At 30.2% G+C, this 24,606-nt stretch overlaps 1 protein-coding gene across 4 annotated transcripts in view; it reads left to right on the top strand.

Moving 5' to 3' along the window:
* The first annotated feature begins 1,163 nt into the window (after positions 1-1,163).
* The window catches only part of Pdp1 (PAR-domain protein 1), a 136,335-nt gene continuing 112,892 nt past the window's right edge, over positions 1,164-24,606 (top strand). The window contains exon 1 of one of the 4 annotated variants that reach the window (XM_070111447.1): positions 1,164-3,857. In XM_070111447.1, coding sequence (XP_069967548.1) covers positions 3,755-3,857 — 103 coding nt within the window. In that variant the 5' untranslated portion in view covers positions 1,164-3,754. The remainder of the gene's footprint in view (positions 3,858-24,606) is intronic. The other 3 variants (XM_070111446.1, XM_036359104.2, XM_036359106.2) reach the window with 3 other exon arrangements.

Below are 24,606 nucleotides of genomic sequence, written 5' to 3'. Positions count from 1 at the left end.
AAATGTTTATTTTAATATTTGAAGAACTAAAACCTTTTTCGAAATAGTTAGAAGAATAGATGTGAACATTATAAACATTTGTGCAAAAAAAAAAAAATAATAGTTCGAGGAAAAAACTGTGCAAAACATGACTGAAAACTTAAAAAAAAAATTATATACAAAGTAATCTAAATAAAGTTATATTATATATATAAATAAAGTAATATTATCTAAACAAAGCTATATTATTTTGAAATTAATTATTGTTTTTTTTTTTTAAAAGTTTCAATAATACGGCTTTGCCATAAAATAATATATTCATAAATAATTACTCGCTGAAGGAAATTGCGCTTATCTATTTTTTAATTAAACCCAAAACTGATTTTTAAAACCGTTTACCACGAATAAAAGCCCAAACGCGTCACTTCAAAGTTGGAGCAACCCTATATGTAAAAAAAAAAATAAAAAAATGGTTAAATTTATTTTTAAACAATTTAAAATATTTTCAATAGGAAGGCAAACGGATTTACTCATTTACTCAAGTGGCTGTACGTGTTTTAAGTGTTTCAATTCTACGCTGTCTACAAGCAAACACCTAAATAAACAGCAATGAAATGTTAAAATAAAAATTGCCAGAAAAACGTAACAAAAAAAAAACACTTAAAGAAATAACATTAAATTGCAAAGCAACACTACTACACACACAGACATATAAAAAATATATATATTATATATAAAAAGAGTTGAATTAAAAAAAAATTGTTTAACTAAAAATACGCTACAAGCCAATTAGCAGCAGCAACAACCAACTACAACAAAGTATGTTAGCAAATTTGTGCATAAAAATTAAACAACAAAAACTACACTGCAAAAAATAGCAACGAAAGCACTGACGAAGAGTCGCACAGTGCAGGCGATAGTCGAAATAAATGCAGGCGAACGTATAAATAGCGAATGAAGCATAAAAAAGACAACGAAAAAATTTGAAAAAAAACATTATTTTAATGAAAAAACAAAAATTAAACAAAATTTAAAAATTTATGAAATCTTAAAAAAAAAATTACGGAAAGAAAATTTAAAAATTAACAATAATTAAAAAAAATTATAAATTAAAAAACTAAAAAAAAACATTTAAATTAAAAATTAAAAATATATGACAAAATATTGAAAATTAAAAATATTAACAAAATTAAAAAATAAAAATAATTAAAAAAATTATTTTATAATTAAAGTAAAATTCACAAAAATCCGCAAAAATCAGCTACGTATACTCTGGCGAGAACATAAAAAATCACATTGAGTTGCCGCTGAGTGTTGCAGGTCGTTAAATGGCAGCATGCATGGCTGTTGAATTAAATGTGTGGCATGCAATGTGGTCGCCGACGCCAAGTAATTGCAATTGAGTATATGCAAACTAACGGAAACGAAACGAAAACAAAGCAGTGAGCAGTGAACAGAAAAAAATTGCTTATAAATAAATTGCTGCCAAATTACGCGCGGCAACTGAACAATTAAGCGGATAAATAAATAATTCAACAGAAATTAAACAAAAAAATAAAAATAAATCGAAAATAACAACAAATACGTGAAGCGCAAAGAATAGACCAAAAGTTGCAGTGAAAATTTTCCATTTGACAATTGGCGTGCAATAGCGGCGCGAGACGAAGCAAGGCAGCGTTTGAGTATTGTGGCAAGCAGCAAAGGGCGAGCAAAAACGCTTGCAGCTAAGCAGCGAGCAGGTGTAGGCGAAGTTGAGCGTGCAACACACATACATGCAAACAATTAGTGCTTCCACATTCTTGCTGTGAACTCTGCCTGCGTGTGCGAGCGGCAACAACGAGCGTGCCACAAACGCGTAGCCAAGGCAGGATTAAGTGCAGTAGACCGCAGAGTATAACGGAGTTAGAACACAGTGCAAAGCGCAGCGCATGACCAAATTACGGTTATAAAGAAAAAATAAAATAAGGAAAATTATAATAAGAAAGTGTGTGCTAAATATACAGCAACAAGGCGGCATCTAATCCACAGCTGCAAACGAGCGCATTTCTTGCAGTCATTTCTATATTTTAGTGAAATAATTCAGTTAGAGAAAAATATATTTAATAAAATAAAATTGATTTTATGAGCAGCAAATTCGCAATAACAAATAATTTACGCTTAGGCGGTTTGAAAACAGCGTTGCCAGCGCAATAAAAAAATATATATATAAATATATATGTAAATGAGTGATTAGAAATTAATTCAAAGCAAAATAAAAAGCAACAAAAAAAACAAAAAAACATAAATAAAGAAAAGCAATAAAAACAAAAATAGAAAATAACAAAAAAAAAAACAAAAATTTAAAAAACAACAACAAAAATAAAATAATTTAAAATAAAAACCAAATAAATTATAAAAATAAAAACAAATACAAGCAAGCAACAACATTTTTTTTATTAAATATATTTGCTGTTGTTATTGTTAAATGAATTCGCGGTGCCTTTATTTATAGCAAAATATATATATATATACATATATAGACATATACATACCTGTATACATGCATAAGATAAAATTGAAATGAATTGAACACAAATGCAAATACAACAAAAATAAAATAAGAAATTAAGTCAAGAAGCAAAGCAACAAAAGATATATTTTAAAAGCGCTTATATACAAATATATTAAAAAAAATAAAACAACACTAACAAAAAACAATTGCTAAGCGCAAATTGCAAAAAAATTGCAAAAATAAAATATTACAACAACTTAGAGGCAAATTAGCAACAACAATAAAACATACCTGCAACAAGCATACAAAATTAAGTTACTTAGCATGCGCCCTTCCAGCAGAAATTAGAAAAAAATATTTAATAAAAAAATATTAAAAAGAAAATATTAAAAAATATATATATTACAAAAACAAAAATAATAATAATAATTGCCTAAAGTCACAAAAAGCGAACACAAAAGCGAATTAGAAAATTAAATAAATTAAATTAAATTAAAAAAAAAAAATATATATATACATATACATAAAGACAAACCAAAGCTAGCAAGCAAACGTTCTCAAGTGCAATATTTGTTAAAAACAAAAGTAATATAATTAGCAAATAATAAAAAATTATAATTAATTTGTTTTTTATGCTTAAGTCTTTAGACGATTCTGCCTAGAATTGTCAATTGTTAAAATATAAATAATTTATAAATAAAAAACATACACACACAAACCGTTATAAATCAATAAATTCCTGTTATTGTGATTAAAAACAAAATTTAACAAAAGTTAAACAAATTTAATGCAAAGCAATTAAGCAAAAATTAAGAATACTAAGCAGTTAAACTGTAAGCGCTACGCCAGTAAGCAAGAGTAACAGTAAAAAAAAAAAACAAAAAAAAATTCACAAAATATACAAAAATTAATAATAAAAATTCCAAAAATATTAAAAATAAAATATTGAAAAAAAAGTTAAAAAATTATTTCAAAATTTCTTAAAAATAAAATATTGAAAATAATTCACAACAAAATTCAAAATTTCAAGCAGTGTACAAAATCTCAATACAAGAAATTTACAATTCAACCAGTAATCATTGCAAAAGTTGCATTGCGCGTTTTTTGTGGCGCGATTCCTGTTCTAAGTCAAAAATAAAAATACAAAACATAACATAAAAAGCAAAAAAAAACAAAAAAACCAAAACAAAATAAAGCCAGAAACAAGTATTGTGCTGTGACCGGTGTGTTTTTGTTGTTTTTATTTTTTTTCTCCCCACCCCACGTTAAAATTTGTATGAAAAAATGAGTGACCGGGAGCGATCGTCCCCAACACTGATCGAAACTGGTTTAAAGAATCTAATCGGCGGTCGAGATGGGAATTATCCACTCATTAGCGGCATAAATGGTGAGTTGAGTTGAATTAATATAACAAAAGCAATTATAATACTAAGAACAACGATAATTACAAATGCATTGGAGCAAGGTCAATTTTAAGCGTGTGATATTTGTTGTGAGGCGTATATTCAAAAAACGCCAATGAATAAATCATTGAAAGACCTTATAACTTATATTCAGCTTAATTTTAGCGATAATTTAACAGTTAGCGCGAAATTTCTGTTTAGTCGTAAATTTGGCATTTATTCGCTGGGCTTTCATGTGAATTTTTCTGTTTCATAAATTTTACCGTACTCGTGATCACTCACACATATAAATACATATGTTTATCACAATGCATTGTGTATGAGTCATGACGAGTTATTTATGGAGCCTGTGTTTGATTTGGGATGTAATTGCGTATCCATTGCTAATTAATATAAAACAAAAATAATGGTTTTGGTAAAAAAATTAGTTCTTCAAATATCCATCTTTTTTCGTTTTTTAATATGGTACGATCTTTGACTCTTCTGGAAATGAAATATTAGCCGCAACACTTCCAAAAGATTCTCACCGTATTTTTTTGTTTGACAGAATAAGGAAAAGTTTGCCTCTTTTTAAATATTTACATCTAAATCATTACTTTGTAAATTTTGGCTTACTTTTTATATATAATATATAAAGCCTTTTATGTGAGCGACCTCACCATTTTTTTCTGTAGCAATATTTTGAAGGACCGCTCATCTGAAATATCTTTTTCAAGAGGGTTACAACGGGCGATGATATTGCTCCGAGATAGCGCTTTCTGAAGCAAAATATTTAATAAACGGGTGCTTTATCTACGAAAGACTTGCTAGTGAAGTACATAAGTACATTTTTAGTTCTAGCTTACTTTTTGCGCCAAGCGGTCCTATAAAAAAGGTAAAATAAATGATATCGAAAACGAGCTGTAGACAATGATGAAAAAAGTAGTTTCTTAGTTAATAATATTATTTTGAGCTACAGTTTTTATTTTAAGTGAATACTCGCATTGGTCTCTAAGTATCATCGCTGCATTTGAAAAGTGAATTTTAAAAATGGATTTTCGAGAAAAATGGGCTTAAACATTTACGTGCTCACGCTACACCGCAATAGATTATTATATATATTTTTGGAAAATCGTGTACTGTTCTAAGCCTTTAATGGGTCTGAAATCAACAAGCTATTAGAAATTGCTTAATGTTAAAATGTTAAGACTGTGTATTTCATTGATTCTTGGGAGACGATTTTTTTAAAATTCAAAGTAAAAACTTGAAACCGAACTCAAATTTCCTTAGCAGCATATCAACGAAGGAAATTCGCACGTTCTATTATATGATTAATTCGTTTAGAGATGAGCATTGAAGACAGATAAGACCATGGAGCGCAGTGCATTCCTCAACTTTCAATCTGATTTAATGACGATTATTTGTAACCTTTGAATCTCTAAAGCCCTTTCCAGCGAAGTACAACAATTTCTTTCGTTTTAAAGATTTACATTAAATCGAATTATATTTAACCACTTCAAATGTTACCGCCCTTGTTATTATGCCAGAGTTGTCATGTTTCACCAGAAATTTTAATTTTTTTAATTTAATTGTTATAAATTTGTTCATAAGTCGGCTGAGTAATATATTCATTCTTAACTCAAGTTGGTCTAGTTGTGGTACATGAATTATTCGAAGAAATTAGCAAATAAAATTAAGTTTAATTCATAACTAATTAGGTTATTTCAATATATGAATTTTTGCCTTCTCCTTAATGGTAAACAGGTTACTAATTAAACTCATTTTCAAAAGAATTCTAAGTATTGTAAATCTTTATGTCAGTATGTAGATATATATTTCATTTTTAATTCCAAATAAATTCAACTAAAAGCAATTAAATAAAATTGACCACTATTGATTGTTTACGTCAATTGACAATGCTGACAATATTACATATTTACAGCAACAACAACAAGTTCGTTTGTATGTCCGCACACGATTAATAAAGCCTATTGCAAAATGACCCACATTTTTTAATGGGCGTGTGCTTACAGCAAATGCAGCATGCACACATACGCATACACTTACAAATATACTAGTAAAACTGGCTGTCCATAAACTGTGCAATAGAACGCACAACAATCCAATCGCTATTGCAATAAAAATCAATCTAAATCATAGAAATGGATAAAGGCGGTGATTCAAGTGGATATAGAAGCAATTGACTATGCGGTGAATAATTAATATGATTATAAATAACTGTGACTACTGTGAGCTTGAGTGTATATGTATATGTAAGTAGATATTTTTGGCAGCAAACGTGCGTAAGAGGCAACTGCTAGCTTTTAGTTGAATACTAAGAGAGCTGATCAATATAGGTATATACATATATACTGATATATGTGTGCAATATATATATATGTATATATATATATATATATATAAATACATATATATACTATACAGTACATACATAAATTAAACACGCTGCATTGCTAAAACAGTTTTAAATCAGTGTGAAAAATAGCAGTAGCGATTATTTTTATATGCTGATGAAATAGTACTAATGGCTCGAGCGTCACCCATCCATGTGATTGCCCAAATAATCTGGCAAAATTTACATATATACGATATTCATTTAAGCATAAATGTTATTCACTGCGTCACTTTGTTCTGCTGATAGCAACAACGTGTCGGTGATAAGATTGAGTGGTGCAAACGCATACATATATAAATATATACAAATATGTTTATACCCTAAACAGAGTATATTAACTTTACAACGAAATTCGTAGAACATCCAGAAGGAAACGTCGGAGACCCTATAAAATGTATATGTATATATAAATGATCAGCAAGACGAGTTGAGTCGATTTAGCCATCTCCGTCCGTCTGTATATTAGCCAATATGTGGATGTATGTTAATTAAATTCAGAGAGGTTTTTTTTCTGGTAATTATATGTCGTAATGCCAAAGATGGATTGGGTCAATACCACTCTAATCTCCTATATACCTAATATAAGAATTTTAAACTTCTGATTCGCTCTATCCCGTATATATCAGTCAATACGTAAGGTATCCTAGAAAAATTAAGTGAAAATATAATCTGAGTATACTATAATGTAATAATAGTAAATTTATCCACGAATTTTCCCAGCTGCTATTAACTACATATAAAGATTTTCGTTATTTTCGCAGACTTTGTGCCCAATAATTCAGTCAGCGTGTGAATTATCTTTGCAAAATTTCATAGGATTATGTCCTTGAGTGTACTTTAGTAATTTAAATAGTTAATGCAATCAGTCCAGACCTTTATCTGACCCCAATATATCCTGTATAGTGATTTACGAATTTCCAGCTGACTATAAACCGTTTAGGTTGGTCAACACGTATGATATGATATGAAATTAGTTATCCTTGCATGTTTCAATGGTATAAAATTTTGCTCTTCCTTACTAGTTTGTATTTGTGTAGGGTATTATAGCTCCGGTGCAACCGTAGTTAACGTTTATTTGTTTTTTTTTTTCGTTTGTTTGTTTTTTTGGTGTTTGAGTAGCATCAAATTGACGTTGCGGCGATTGAAGTGTGAAGAAATTAAGCATGGCACTAAACTCAATTAAATGTTATTTATTTAATTTAAGTATTTATAAATTTTATTTGGTTACTTTGTTTAAACATAGGTATACTCTTAGATATGTGTGTGGGTGTGCAAGTGTAGCTGTTATCAGCACCTGCTGCAACTCAATTCCTACACTTGTTTATGAACCAGAGACATATGTATCTAGCTTTAGGTATAAGTGGTTGTTGTTGTAGTAAGCTTTCAAGCTATACGCTATTTATACGCGTTGCGATGCGGTAATATCGCTCCTAATGTAATCGAGTGCGGGCTCTCATGTTAACGTCATTAAAGCAAATAAACCTGTACATTAAGTACACCAACAGCTACAAAAACAATAGCAACAAGAAAAATATATTATTTAAATAATGTCATCTCTAACATTATCAATGGAATTATTTGTAATGTATGGCATATGCTTAAATACATGCTTCTGTAAATATATAATATTATATATATATTGCATATACATACATATGCATACGTATACACAGATCTTCTCCTTAAATCACCGTAAGCCACACGTTGCGCGATTGTGATCATCATCTAAACCATGTGCGGATGAATGGAGACAACTAACGTCATTGTTGTTGTTTTAGTTGTTGCTCACGCTTCTGCTGTTACTATCGCTCTAGGCTATGGCTATTTGTTGTTGTTATCTTTATTGTTTTCGTCGTCGTCGTCTCCATCGTTTATATTGCATTTGTTGTTCTTGTTGTTGTTGTTATCGTCTCCGTATGCTGGCAATTGTGTGGCGCAATAAGTTAATATGAGTTGATGAAATCTTCCAGCGGCAACGTAATAATCGCGCGCCGCCGCTTCAGCAAGTAACGAGCAATCAAGCCAATGACAACAACAACGACGAGAGACCCAGACGAGACAATGACAAGCGTTTTGCTTTAACTTATTACTCTATCATAATTCTAATAGCTTTTGCTTCCATTAGTAGTTTTCCTCTTTTTCATGTTTTATACGTTGTTGTTTTTTACTGCTTTAGCTTTGTATGTGTTTCTTACATATGTACATGCTCTTATCTTCTAAATGCGATTTACTTTGCGTTCTTTAGACAAAATGTGTCACATACATACATATGTAGGTATGTATAAATGACATGTTTGCAGTGGGCTATTTAGTATTACATTTGTTTGCAGGTGCTTTTGATACTCTCTTACTAAAGAATATGTAATCTTGTAGACATTTTGACACATTAGAGTACATACAGTATTTAACTAGTTAAAATCACCTATGATTGTTTACTTTAACCCGTAGTTAAATTGGTGAGTGAATAGTAATTATATCAAACCAAAATTAAATTTAATATTCTGCAATTCTTTTAAGCGAGCAGCAAAAGAACACTCGCTAAAGTAATAAATCGCATGTTAAGCAGGTTTGTTAAAAACTAAGAGCCTTCAATTATTGTGCATTAAAATAAAATAAATAATAAATAATTTTGACTATTTTGTAGTAAATTATTAATTAATTTTTGTTATTTCATCTGTCGTTTTCAACGAATTTGTTACTACTACGATTTTTTTGCTTTCACAAATTATTTACCCTGGTCTATAACGGTTAATAAGTATAAAGTCTATCATGTGTTTGTGTAAAACTTCTATATTTACAAAGAAGTCAATGGAATGTGGGACGGATAGTAGATACTACATCACTTTAGTATATACTTTCATATATATGAGTATAAAGAAATAGTGCCATCTATCGGTTACAACTCTATCTTCCAAGTTGGAACAAGCCATTTTATTGACAAACAGAATGAATAAAATGAACATGGAATTTTCTTTCATTAAGGCAATTCCCACTTGCATTTGAGTTAAAGATACATTTTAATACTACTATATCCTACAATTGTTTCCACTTGAATGGTCAATGGTTTAATAAAATATAAATGTAATATAAAAATCTTCTTTAGTTTTAGCGTGTAACTATAATACTTTGGATATATACAAATTTAGTGAGGACTTAACCCGGCATCAATGATCTCGTGTCATATTAAACCGCCATAATTTTCTACAAAATAAAAATGTATTATATTGAATAGTGTTTGTAATCGGTTTCGCTTAATTTGAAAGAACAAATTCGATGAAGCATTTTTTTTTAGTTCCAGTGCTAAATTTATAATTAAGATAGTCTGTGAATATTTTATACTAAATCACCAAAATTTAACATTTGAAATTGTATACTGCTATAATCGCCTTAACATCCATATTTCCAGGTATTCGAATCGCATGGAGAGATAATGACATTTTACTACAAAAATATTTTTGAAAAATTATAGTTTGTCTCATCTAAAATTGCCGGATTCTTTTATACACGAGTACTTTGTAAAATCATCTCTTTTATGAAATATAGATATACACACATGTGCTCATGTGGGTGAGTGTGAGTATGAGTATGAGTGCACTCGTTTAGTTCTGTTGAACGGTTGAATGTTGACACAACCGTTTATTGATTTCTTTTCAAGATTTTACCTTTGTGCCACTAACAAATACGCTTATGTTGACCGATTATTGAATATTACCGTTTTCTTTTATTTGCGGAAATATGTATATCTGGGTGTATGCATATTATATTTATGGACTTGTATAATGGAATGTATGTTGCGAAAATTCTTCCTTGTAGGTCTTGTATGTTGAGTGCATTATCAGGTATTATGTTCATTTCACCATGTTCGAGTAGACTTGCCAATAATTTATCGATCTTTTTTCAGAAGACATTGTACATTTAAACAGAATTTTTTGGCGTAGTTGTCGGGTAGATTTAATTAAATTATGTTATGTTGGAAATCGAAAAAAATGGGAAGAAATTATTAGTTTGACATTTACCGGTTGGAGATTTTTTCGAAGTTGCTGATTCGGTCCACAAAAATTTGCCATAAATTGCTATAAAAATAAAATGAAAATCTTTTTACGCTTTGTATTGAAAAGCATATTTTTTCCCCTGGCTGCTATCAAACTGAATAGGAATGAACATGAGAGCTCCCATTACAGTTATTTTAAACGAAACATTTTTTATATACATAGATATCCATAGGTAAAAAAATATATTAACTTATACGTAAATATATTCACCAAATTCGATTACTAATTATTAGAGTTATTTCATTTTTGGTGAAATATCTGTAAAATCTGAAACTTAAAGTTTTATATATTTATAATATATAAAGGATGGAATTTTCCAGATTTATTAAAAGAAATGTTTCTGTTTTCTCTTTGGCTGCATTTCGTAGCAATTTAGCCTACAAACAGCCCTGAAATTATGTCGCTACTTTTACAAAAATTTCTTAACATTGCTTGTAGCCCGAAAGCACATTCTTGCACGCAACTCTAGCCTACACGTAGGCGTCCACGCGAATTTGCCGAAGTTGACTACATTAATCGAAAGATAATAACACGAAAATAATGAATGTGAACACCTACTCATAGAGGTCAAATGTGCATGAGTAAAGAAATGGGCTGTCGATAATAATAAAAGGCTGAAAGAAGCTCCTATGAAGTAGCAAAGTGCAGCTATTAAAGTGTGGCAACATTGCCATAAAAAATGCAAATACATCCACAATTGCATTTTTATAGTTTTTTTAAATATTTTTTTACTATGTTTTTTTTTTAAATATGCATATGAATTTTGAGGTGGAATAGTATATATAAATACATACACGTACATATAGGTATGTGCGCGTATGTTTCTGTTTGCGTGCGACCTTTCATCCAATCATCGTAAAAAATTCAAAAAAAAGTGAAAAAATAAAAATGAAAATGCGGTAGTTAGTGGAAATAACTGGTCATAATAACACCGTCATAAGCACTTGCACAATTGATGACGTGCCTGCAAGCACTCACTCACACATACGCATACACCCATGCGCACTCAAACTATCACAATATTATTTATTATTGAGAGTTTTGTGCATTTGCTATTCGCTCGCATTTCCATGTCAATTTGCCTTCAAGCGAAATTACTTCACTCGACTGTCATTTTATGCCTCTGTGTATGTGAGTGAGTGTGTACGTGTTTTATATCTATTGTGATATGGCCGCCGCACTTGAAATTGCTTGCTTGGTTGTTAGCGATCAATTGGTTCATTGGCTGATGCCAGAAGCCGAGGTCGCCGGAGGTCCGCGCGCGCCAACACAATTTGCGGCTCAACGTGGACTATATACATTAGTAATTGTATGTATGTATGCTTAGCTATATATATATATATACACGTACGTGTGGACTCACTCGTAAATATTGTTGCCGCTGATTTGTTGCGTGATTATGTCATTGCAACTTGAGTAATTGCAATTGCTCGCTGTCGGGATGGAACAAGTAATAATAATTATAATACAAGTACCTGATTGAATAATGGCGCGGTGGCGGGTACCAAGTTCAGTTATTGCCTTTTCACTTGTTACTGTAATTATTTTTATAGAATTTATTTCGCCAGATAAGGGTTGTTTGAATGGATTTAGTGCCGGTTATTTGCCTTGTTAGTTATTAATAACATATATGATTATTGTTGTAATTATATGTGATGAAAGTGAGGTTATAGAAATATTTAATGAATTTTGAAAGTAGACCCTATAAAATGTATATATAAAAGATCAGCATGTAGAGCGGAGTCGATTTAGCCATGTCCGTCTGTCTGTCTGTATATTCGCGTACTCGTTTCTCAGTTTATGAGATATCGATCTGAAATTTCGAAGTCGTCTTTTTTTCCAAGAAACTGCTCATTTGTTGAAACCGCCGATATCGGTTCAAGTACTTTCATGGAAAACTTATTCATTTCACGAGATATCTCCACGATATTTTGCATGGGTTATTGTTTATGGCAATAATGCAATCTCGAAAGAAATTGTTCAGGATGGATCACTACAGCATTACTTGCCATGCAAACTGACTGATCAAAATCAAGTTTTTGTATGGAACCTTTTTGTATTTGTGTAAAAAATTTTGACTTACAAAGTTTACTTTTTCTGAGACAATCTATGTAAACTATCTGGTTTTGAATTTTTTATGAAATCTGGATAAAAAGTTTTCAATTTGGCATCTAAATTGCTTCTACCCGCGTATATCTGTGACAAACTACAGGGGTAACAAAGGTACATTTAATAAGACAAGCATAATTGTAAATTTACGCCGAAACTTTCAGGATGTCTTCCTTAAAAGATAGGCTAGTCTAGAGCACTCAAAAAAGGTCGAATTTCGACTTATGTTCCTGAGAATAAGGTGAAAGGAAGCAAATTTCTCACTTTCAAGCTTTTCTTTCAGTATGTTTGTGAATAAAAGTAAAAACAAGAATTATAAAATATTTGCATCTATTATACTTTTTAACGCAGGTTAACTCAGCGTCTGTCTCGTATATTATATGGCTCTCATTACCGCTTTTATCGACTTTACCACAATCAGACAGTAATTCTGCGCTTCCAAAATTAGTTTCTCATATAAATTTCCGCAAAAATCGCTTACTTCTTTAGCGCAATTAATTTTAAATTTAAATACCGTCATTATTCTTATGTTCCTTTCTTCGATAATTGCTAAACGATGCGTCTACAAAGTCATAAATTTTATATTTCGGCGCTACAACTCTTAAAGCCAGTGTCAGCTCATACATTTTTTTTTGTAGCATTTCACTTGCTAGATGAGCTTTTCAGGTTCTGTATGTGCCTTTTGTCAGCAACGCGTAATTAGTTAAAATAAATTTCAACTATCAATACATTTTACTATATATTTTTCGTAAGAGGCGTGACACTTTTTAGTGCAAAAATATTTAAGAAATTTATGAAAATTTGTTGATGTATTTTTAAATATATACGTATGTAGGTATATTTTACTAATTTTGCTACTTAAATACATACGTATCTAAATTGCCCTTCAGTTTCTCTGTTTACTAAAATATGCGCTGAGAGGCCATAAATAATATTTTAAATATCTGAAAAAATTAGACAAGCAACTAAATCATTCGGGAACTTTAAATGGGGGTTTTTGTTAATATGTACATATATATAAAAAAGTTTATTTAATTAGTTGTCATAGAACTGTTTCTCAATGAGTGTTTATACATTTCTACTAAGAATATAATTTGGTTTTTGGGGACTTTTTTTTATAAATTTGGCAAGATATTAGATATAGGTAAAGGCACGTGTTTTTGTCTATGAAGCAAAAACTATTTACTTGTATTTATACATTTTTATTTGGAAATGTTTCAACCGTCATGTGCTTTTAAGGTTCAAGGCCATAGCTATTTAATTTTGATGAAAACTAAATTTTAAGGAATCACATAAAAAACAATTAGTTCTCAAATTTAAAAGCAAAAAAAAAAAAACTCTTAGAACCAGACTTTTGATTTTCTTTGTATTATTCAGCTATTAAAATAAAAATATTGTAAAAAAAACATATAACAAATAGATCACTTTAGATTTATGGTAAAATTTATTCTTAACAATATTTGAATTTTCAAAAAATATTTAGTATTTTTATAAAAAAAAAATTATAAAAAATTAAATTTAGTAAAATTTAAATGTTGGATGATCTTTGCTTTAAGTTATTGATTTAACCAAAGTTAACCAAGAGGATTTTTATCTCAAAGCAAAAATATATAATAAAATCAAAATATTATGGAAAAAGCTCTATCGTTACTACTATCTAAATTTTAATATCCTAAGGGAGGAGTATTCTGGTTTAAGACGACCCAAGGATTTTTCGGGCGTTTTTATAGTCTTTCTAATCCTAAAACCGCTTATAATCCTTAAAGGAAAATATTTTTTAAAATTAAATTTAAGAAGAATATTGAATCTTCAGTCTACTTATCCTCCGTATTCAAATCATTAACATATATTTTAAACTCACCGAATCTCCATCTCATAAAAATCTTTAACTAGGTGCGCCACGTCGTATGAGCAATGTACCATAAGAGCAAGTCTCGAAATCTCCAACAAATTCTGTTCAAACCAACATTAGCTTACCCAACAGAATAACAACAGTGTTTACCGAAAGTAAAAAATATTACAAAGTCCTCAGCGGCTCTTCTATCAAAGCTACTTAGAGCGCTGGCTTTTGTGTGCTGCCATAATTATAATTTTTATGACTTCTATTATTTTTTAATGGCACATTTCAATTCGTCACGCGCCTTGTACGAGACAACTAAGTGGCTGCAGTGGCGGGCTGAGTGCGCTGATGTTGCCACACTTGCAATATTCTCGGTGGTGTGAGCATTAAAACTCAACAGTATATTCTACCATACATATATACCGTTATTTTGTGCTGTGGCTAAGGGAGTTTCATATCGTAGTCAAATACTTAGTTACCAAAATGGCCATTCAAGTGCATTCATGCCGAGCAAAGAACCACTTGAGGCGCCGTGGAAATAAGAGCAAAGCCCGTAGATTATACAAATATAGAGTGAGTCCGCTTCGGTCGCATTGATATTGTTGTACTTGTATATTCGCAACTGAAATGAATTGATGATGGGGGAAATTAGATATATACATTTGCAGATTTGTATATAACATTGAAATTTAAACGGGAGAATAGGAAGTGGCTAACTTTATTTGAGTACTTCTTTTATAAAATAAAAAAATAATAATATATTACCATTGAAATATAAACTAGAGAAAGGAAAGTGGCTTACTTTCTTTAAGTACTTCTTTTAGAAAAAAAAGAAATATTATTTTCTGATTTCATAAATGATAGTTACATTCCTTTTGTGGCTATCTATTAATGTAAAAGGAAGATGGAAAGTACTGAGTGAAGTTTTCAAGTAGTAATTTGCTATATATTGTAGTTGCCACAGGTTAGAAATTTTTTTTTTTTTGAGAAAAAAGAATAATAATAACTTGAAAACAAGTTAATTTTTTAATTAGGTTTTAATTTTATATAATTTTATTTATAAAATTAAAAAATAATAATCTTTTATTATACGAATGTTGAAATAAAATTTTATAAGCAAAATAGTTTTGGCCTTATTGCAAAAATGTAATTAAAAATATTTCCAAAATAATTTATAATATAGTTAATAAAATAACGCAAAATATAATATATTAAATTCTTCCGAAATATATTAAATTATATGCTTAAATAAAACTGCGCCAATACAATCTATATTAAAAATAATTATGCGAAAAAAAAATAATTTCTACTTTTCCAAAAATACTTACGAAAAATGAATTCATTTTTTAATTCGCCACATTAATTTCAAATAATATGCAATTACTTGTGCAATATTATTTTTTATCGTTGCATACCACAATTGTGAGTCATTTTAAAGTGACTGTATTTAAAAATTTACTGGCATAAATATATATATTTTGGTGTATTTTCATATTTGCCTGCATAGGCTCATTGCTATTTTTAACAAAGCGCAGCATATATTTATTATTAATATTAATTATTTAATATTTCATATACATATATTTTTGTGGTTTGTTTGGCGACACTTTGTATGTGTGGATTTTCTTTTGCTTGCTTATTGTACACCCAGTATTTTTGTATGCGCGCGAGTTTAGTTGCCGTGCAGAACGTTATTTAAAAAAATAAAAAAAAATAATAAACAAAAAAAAGTTACATAAAAAATAAAAATCAACATTATATAAAAAAAGTAGTATATATGTGTATATATATTAATATGATTAATAAAAAAAAATTTAAGCTATTCGATTACTTTTCACATTAAAACATTTATTTCTCATAAAACACAAAAAATATAATAAAATTGTATTAAATCAAAATATATATTGCTAATTTATCTTCGAAACAAGTTCCTTAAAGTTCTTTGGAATATGGTAAATATATAATTAGACCAAAAAGTTTATTTCAAATCAACACTTTATAAAAGGAAATAATTTTCAAACTCCAATAATAAAACACGCCCAAAGCTATGAAGCGGTCGTTTACTCTAATGCTTCGATAACTTCAGTTTCGAAAAAAACACCATTTTCAAGTCATTTCCATTTCATGCATTCAGACCAAAACTTATTTGTTAATCAAACTCAGTCAACACGTGTTTTGTAGCTATTTTTATGTTATGACATTGAATTCGCCGGGCGGGTCATTAGAATGTAATGCAGACAGTTTTTTGCATATAATTAGACAATAAAAATAATCTTTTTAAAAACTCGTTAGAAATAAGATTTTAAATGAGCAAAAAAATATTTGAACATACAAAAAAACTCGTTTTTGCAAAATTAAACATTATTTATCAATTATGTGTATTTAATTGTTCTTGCTATGCAGCAGTAATAGCAGTAATGCAATTATTTTAATAGCCGAAAGATATGATGAGCAGAAGTTTGTGTCAAATCACATATTAAATGAGGGAATATTTGTGAGATCTTAAGGCAATTGAACACAGCGAAAAAATATTGGTAAGCACCATAAATACCTGAATCTCACAAATATTTCTCTAAAGGAAACATTTGTACTGCTCTACGAATTTTAGTTAATTTTTTATTCAAATATTTGCAACTAGTATGGCCAGTCGGTTAAAAACCGAAACTAATATTTGGAAAACATTTATTTAAAATTTTTAAATTTTTTTTCTGTGTATACATGTTATAGGAAAAGTTTATTAATTTGCATATTTCATCATTTGTGTAAACTGTATTCACAACCATAGAATGTCCGAGCGGCCGAGTTGTTGTTTTGGCGCGCTGTCACAGCTAATTGAACATGTTTGCGGCTGTTTGGCTTAGTTAAAGTGAAACTAATTACATGCAGGCATTTACATACATATATCTTGTAAATATAAATAAATACAGATATTCGTGGAATTTTTTTGATGTCTTCATTGAATTTTTGGTCAGTAATAAGTTTTACAAAAAAACAAAAAAAAACTTTAACTTTAGCTGCATCGAAGCTATAATACCCTTCACAGCTGCATTTTGTATAGCATAAAAGGGTATAAAAATATCTTTAATCTGATTTTTGTGTTTCAATGGCAGATATAAGCTATAGTGGTGATATTCGGTTGACATGTTTGCGTATATGTATGATTGTAGCGATGTCTTTGATAATAATCTTTGCCAAATTTTCTGAAGATACCTTGACAAATAAAAGAATTTTCCATATAAGAACTTTAGTTTGATCATTCAGTTTGTATGATAGCTATATCTTAATTTCAAAATGTCAGACCGATATCTTAAAAACTAAGAGACTAGATTTGGATAAACAGACAGCACGACTAAATCTACTCAGCTCGTCACGCCGATGATTAAATACATGTTTGATAGAGTGTCCGGTATTACAAGCATCGTGACTTAACATACCCTGTTTATGGTATAAAAATAGTTATTTTTTCCGTGTTCCGTTTTTGAGTTTATGTAGTAGGGTATTTCCAATCCGGTATTTATGAAACTCTGCGTTCAATTGTAAATTATTTTGTATATCTGTAAACGTGAATGAATTTGTCAAAAACTCAACAGCATGCCTGAAATTATTACAAAATCGACTTCTTTCTCCATAAACTTCAAATATAAATTCTTCTTAGGTGAGTTAAATGAAAACTTTTGCGTGCTAAATACGTGAATGGTGTTTAATCCTGAACTCCAAGCAAAGCTATAGTTTGTGGTTTTTTATTATGGAATAATTATGGTTTAACAGATCATAACCCCTGTTTTCGGCATTTTTTAGTAAACTCGAGTTTAAAATTTTGAGTTTATGAACAATTATGGAATTTTGGTTGGGGTTTAATTACCCCTGAAAAAGTTTTTATATGTGTTTAAAGCTGAGTGTTGTATTTCGATAAACACCAAAAGGAGTTAAGGAAAGTTAAAGGGATGTTTTGTGTTATAAGCTGCTGAGTATAGTCTGATGCTAAGCACAAATGCAGTTTTGTCGTTGTCGTGTTTAAGATATCGTCATTTGTGCGGCGATTAATTGTAAACTCGAGCTTAAATTTTTAAATTTATGAACAGCTATGAAATTTTCGGTTGGGTGTACCAGAACTTTTTTCTTTTGTGTGAAATGTAGAGTCGTATCTCTATAAATACCAAAAGGAGTTTAAGGCGCATTAAAGGAAAATATTTGCATAATAATATATAATCAATAAATACGAATTTCTGCTGAAAAGTCAAGGTGATATGAGTGTACCCATAGATAAGTATATGTGCTAACAATACACAAAAAATTAAATTATTTCACCCGTTATGCAATGTTCATTTAGAAAACAGAAAGTAAGCATTCCAACGTCTGTTAAGCCAAACAAATATAGTCGCTTTAGGGCCTGCAGAGCCCAAAGCTATTTATTTATTTATGTGCCCAACCGCTTAACAGTGAAATTCTGAAACATTTTTGAATAAATATTTAGGCTGTGAGAGTGTCATTACTTCCGCTAACTGTTTATCAACAGTTTTATAAATATTTAAATAAATAATATAATTCTTGTGTCAATAAAGGCTCGAAAAGCGGCTCGTATGTCAGCAGCAATTGTGCTATATTTTACACACACTGACAAGCACATGCAAGTTATTTCCGTATAGATGGGAGTGTGTGTGTGTGTGTGTGCATATAAAACGGCTCCCGTGTGCGGCGGCTCGTCGTCGTCCGAAGTTTTTCATTTCACAGTTGTAATCGCAAGTTCGTGTGTGTCTCAATGTTTATTTATACGCTTAACATCCGTAAATAAAATATCACCCTGGCAGACAGGCAGGCCGAGTCGACAGTGTAGCTATCTAGTTAACGGTAAATATGCATCTGTTTGTTAACAAATCAGTTTGTCGATAAAAGTCAAAGTTGATTCGACCCAAAACGGATACCGATGCATAACCCAATGGGGAAAGCGCGGCCAAGCGAATGCTAAAAAAGCAGAAACAAAAATGTGTTGCATAAAATATGAGAAAAGCGTTGCCACCACTTTGAGGCTGTTTGATGCTAACGGAAGTGACAGAGTGTAGGTGATAAATAATGCGATGAAAAAGTTAAATTGCAGCAGTGTTGGCAACTTTTGACGAGATGTTATGTTTTTTTTTGTGTGGAATAAATTTTTTGCATAAGTAATTATTTAAAAAAAAAAATGTATACATACATATATAAAAATTCCACTAGATACCAAAATAAAGGTTTTTTAAATCTCTTTCTCAAGAAATGACAGGCTTGAGATCGGCTACTTGAACGAACTTTAAAAATATTAGAATTGGGAATCTCTGTCGCAAGGAATGACAGATTTAACATCAGCCGTATGGAGGAAATATAAAGCTTTGAGACTATCTTTTGATGTTTTTTGGATACCTTGTAGCTTTTTGAAATTTTCGTAAGAGCATTTTTCATGCATTTATTTGGTGTAATGTTAGCTCGTAAATTATTTGACTAAGTTTAATTTTGCTGGTGTCTTTAGACAACCCAGCATTGCTCTTTGCTCTCCTTTGCTTTGTTTCTGAGATGTATTCTTTTAATATTGAACATTCTGCCATATTTTGTTAAGACTGGTTTTCTGAGTTTCTGTTCATACTTCTTTTGGAATAAGGCTCAGTAGATTAATTCTGAGAACAATCTCTACAGATATTTATATATTTTAAATGTTATATAAGTTACTGAATATGAAATAATATTATCTTTGTAAAAGTTATAATCTTAGTCTTTCGGTAAAAATTTTAGGACTGGAGAAAAGGTTTATAAGGTATAGTATTATATATAATTAAAAATGTTTTAAGTTGACAAAACATACTTAATGATATTTTGTTTTATATTATTTTATTGCATGCATTATAAACTTTGTAACAGAATTTATGGCAAGACTTGAATATAAGTCAAATATGTATCTTGAATTTAAGTTAAATTCTGTCTGCATATATACAATATTACATATTCTTTTTTGTGCCTACACATATTACAATATACATATGTATACATTTATTTCCTTCAAAGTCATATAGCAACGCTCTCACCTTCTCATGTGGCAAGTAAATATTTGCGTAAATTATTTGTAAGCAGTTCGTGGAATTTACGAGTTTGTTTGCCCAAATATTTTGTAAGCAAAATATACTTGCCCAAGCATACACAAAAATCAAACAGATATAGTTTATGCTATATTTATGCCCATCCATAATGTTGTATAGGAAAAGAGAAGAGCCCTTTGTGACGTTATTCTTGTAATCACTTGAGCTTTTGCAGTTGTTTGCTTTGACTTCCAGCTTACGCATGATTCGAATTGAATTCATGCGAAGAACATTATTGCGGCATAAAATTGATGTACCGTCTCCGGCACAGTGGGTGAGCTGAGTTAGTTTAAGAGGCGAGTAAAAAATGCATGTGCTACATATGAGCATGTAAACAGCAGTTGGAGGCGGATGGTGGTAATTACTCATTATATATTCGCAAGTTCTTCTTTACTCCATGCCAGAAACTTTGCTAAATTGTTAAATCAATGCCGTTCACCCAAACTCTTTAAACAAAAATAACTGAAAACGACACGAAAGCACACGTGAGCATAAAAATTCATAGGTAAAGGTAAAAATGTTAGATGAGTTATTATTATTATTAGTATTTTTATTTATTTTTTTGATTTCCATATGAAGTATTGGTCGTTTATCTACATTATTTTTGCTTAATTGTGTTAGACTCACGCAAATATGTTTTATATACACCCCCACATTTCTGTTATACGTTATTATTTATGTCTTGCTTAATCTTATATAATCTTTATTCAATAGTTAACCAAACTCTATAGTAATGAACTTCTACAGTCAGTGTAATTTCAAAAGAACTTAATGGAAATAGACCTATGGGTTCGCAAGATGTCTATTTTCCAGAAATTTTGCTTTAAATAATAAAATGTGCCAAACAATATAATTACACATAATAAAACTTCTTCTGAAATTAAATTTATCATTATATTCCTTTGTTACAGAATGCGTAAAAAAGCTTCTTGTGGAATTAAAAAAAATATATTCCATTACCATATTATTTTCGTATTCAAAAAAATACTTGAATATTGAAATTGACCATATATACATTCATCAGGCTTCACTAACTCGATTCTAAGGCTCTGTATTTATAAGCAACTGCAAATCATTCTCTTTGAAGAATTCACGACTCTCTAAGTTTAAACATCTGTTTTCGCATGCGATAGAAACACGTTGATATCAAATTTTTCTTCTAAACCTCTAATTTTAACAAATATTAAAAAGGTACTCAAGCAGAAATATCGATACATTTTTGTATGGTAAACTTCGTGTTTATGAGTGGTGTTTGATACTAAAAACCAGTTTTTTAATAAACTCTTTTCTGAGAATGGTGTTTAATACTACAGCGAAAATTTGTCACTAAACTCTGTGCTCATGATTGGTGTTTAATATTCAAAACTAATTTTGATAATAAACTCATTGTTTATGTGCAATGTTTAATTGTGAAAATAATTTTTTTCTATAAACTTCAAGTTTATAAGTGGTGTTTAATAACATAAAATACATTTTTAAATAAACTCCAACTTCAAGAGTGGTGTGGTGTTTATTACAAAAGAAAAAAATATATATATATATGTTCATAAACTGAGAGTTTTGAAGTAGTGTTTAATAGCATAAACTAGATTAACTTTGGTCTCTAAAATCTCTGAAGTTTTAAATAATTTATACTACGTATTAACCTTTGGAAATTTTTGTTGTATTTGTAAAGGATACTTAGAGTTTAGTCTTCGGTACGACAAATGTCAATATCATATGCATACATCACTATATATACTATATAGTATATGTATGATTATATATCTTATCGCTACTGTCAATTCCTCACGGTTTAGGGCATAAATAAAACGCTCGCTAGCAAGAAAGCATCAAATTTAGGTTAAATATTCGCGACTCCCACCAATTTTCTGTGCCATTTTTTGCAAATTTTGCTACTTCATGCAAGCAATGAAATACAAAGAAATGTACAGCGAATCACGAAAGCGCACACAGGGAAACAAAAGAAAACGTGGAAGGAGCAACCACAAGTGAGTACAGCTGCGAACTGTTACCGATATGCCCGCCATTCGTGAACTATTTTTTTCAAGCACACCCACACACTTACTGCGATATATATATAGATATGTATGCATGTGTATTAGTAAATAAGTATGCGCTTGCATTTGACGGCGTCTTTTTCGTGCGCCGCGCTCACTATTTTTGCTTCGCGCTGAAGGCGTTGTTTCCGGAAGATGTTTAACTAAGTCAGCCGCGCGCCACCGTTCGGAGGCACAAACACCAGCACCGCTCTAATTTTGCCTCGCACGTCGTTCGCGCGTCTGCGTGTGTGTGTGTGCGACTTCGTTAATGTCCTCGACTGTGTTATCAGACGCGGGCTTTGCGTGCTGCAGCTGAGGCTCGATATAATGTATGTTATTCACCATTGTTTTGGTGTCAGGCACTCAGGCTATTTTTGTTGTTGTTATTAGCGCTACTCTTTTTGGTGTGTGCGTTAACGTTGGCGCTTAATATAAAAATCTATAATATAATTTGTGGCGAAAAACAATGTTTTCAAACAAAAATGGCCGAAGATTTAATAGCGAATTAAGCAAGGCAAAGGGATATGATGAATACAAACACATATGTACATATATATACATACATTTACATATACACAATCAAAGCGCTGTTGACTCAATTTCTTTAACTTAAACTGCAAATATGCCATTTAAAGCTGCTGACTGTTGCAAGGTGGGGAGAGACAAACGAAACCATTACACCAGCACACATACACGCACACAGAGGCTTTCAGCTATGTGCTAGCGCCAAAACAATCAAGCAATTGCACATACACCCGCACACATTTACACTTATGAATTGTTGTACATTTCGAGAAGTAGAATTGTAGGACGACTGTTGGTTCGGTTCACTTGCACCAAAGTGATGGATGGATGAATTGTTGGCTAAATAGATTGTACGGACATACATGTGTATGTGTATGTATATATATGTGTCTATTATGTATGTATGGTTGTATGCATGTATGTATGCCAGTTGCTGTTATTTTCGTTGGTCGCAAGGAAATAGCGAAGGAAAGCAGATAGCACAAGTAAGGCAGCAGTAAAGTAACGGAAGTAGAACAATGGAAATAGAAAATGTGCAAAATAAATGTTTATGCGCAGGAAAAAATCTATTATTTATTTGAAAAAAAAAGGAAAAACAGAAAAAAATTAAATTAAATAAAGAGAAATAAAATAATTGAAACTAGCAAACCAATAAAGGAAATAAGGAAGTTAGTGTTGAAGGCCACAATAGAAACGAAATTACTGAAAATAAAAATACAAATGGCACAAAACGGAAAATAATAACAGTAAAAGTGAAAATTGGTAGAGGCGCAGAAATTATATGGCAACTTACATAGTTGTAAAAAAATATTTTCTTCATAAAGAAATAAAAGTACAAAAAATAAAAAGCAAGAAAGGAGTATTGAAGTATATTATTGAAGCGTAAAAGTTGTAAAAAAAAGGAAAACTTTTGTTGGAAGAAGTTCATATTTATTTTTAATAACGGTATATATTTTTTGTTGCATTTTGTGATTAGAGTGGTTAATTGTTTGGGTAAAATGAATATGGCGCTTTTAGAGTCTAATCAATAAACAACATTACAACCAAATTGAATAAAAAAAATTCCGGATAGTAAAATATACTATAAAAGGTTACAAAGTTTTTATTTTAACTTAAAAGAAACCAAATATTTGAAAACAAAAGTTTTGTGTTTGAATATTAGATATAATTCAAGGCTATATTGCGTATTTATAAACGAATACGAATTTTTCTGTAAATACATATATTTGATTTTTGACATAATGGTGGTTTTCAAAACCAAATAATGGTTTTTTTATATTTTAATGTGGCTTAAAAAAACGAAATTATTATCAAAAATATTTTTCTTTTGATCACTACAAAAAAAATATATTTAAGAAGGTCGAAGGTCCATCGATCCTGCCGTTTTGGGGAAATTTTCCTCACGGTCTGTTTAAACTGGGTTTTGAGAAAAACGCCTCTAAAATTTTGGGTGCAAATAAGTTAAAAAATTCAATTTAATACAAATACGCTCATGTGTCTGAAACTATTTGGGTGAACAGCTTAACATTTTCAAATATTATATTTCTTATTATATTTGATATTGCCAAATATATTTACATGCGTTATACATATATTTATAAATTTATTGATTTTTTGAAATTCCCTACTTAATCAAATTATAACTCTTTTAATTAATTCAATATAACAA

Source organism: Bactrocera oleae, chromosome 6 (assembly GCF_042242935.1).
Source record: "Bactrocera oleae isolate idBacOlea1 chromosome 6, idBacOlea1, whole genome shotgun sequence".
NCBI lineage: Eukaryota > Metazoa > Arthropoda > Insecta > Diptera > Tephritidae > Bactrocera > Bactrocera oleae.
This window is presented reverse-complemented; position numbering and strand designations above follow the sequence as displayed.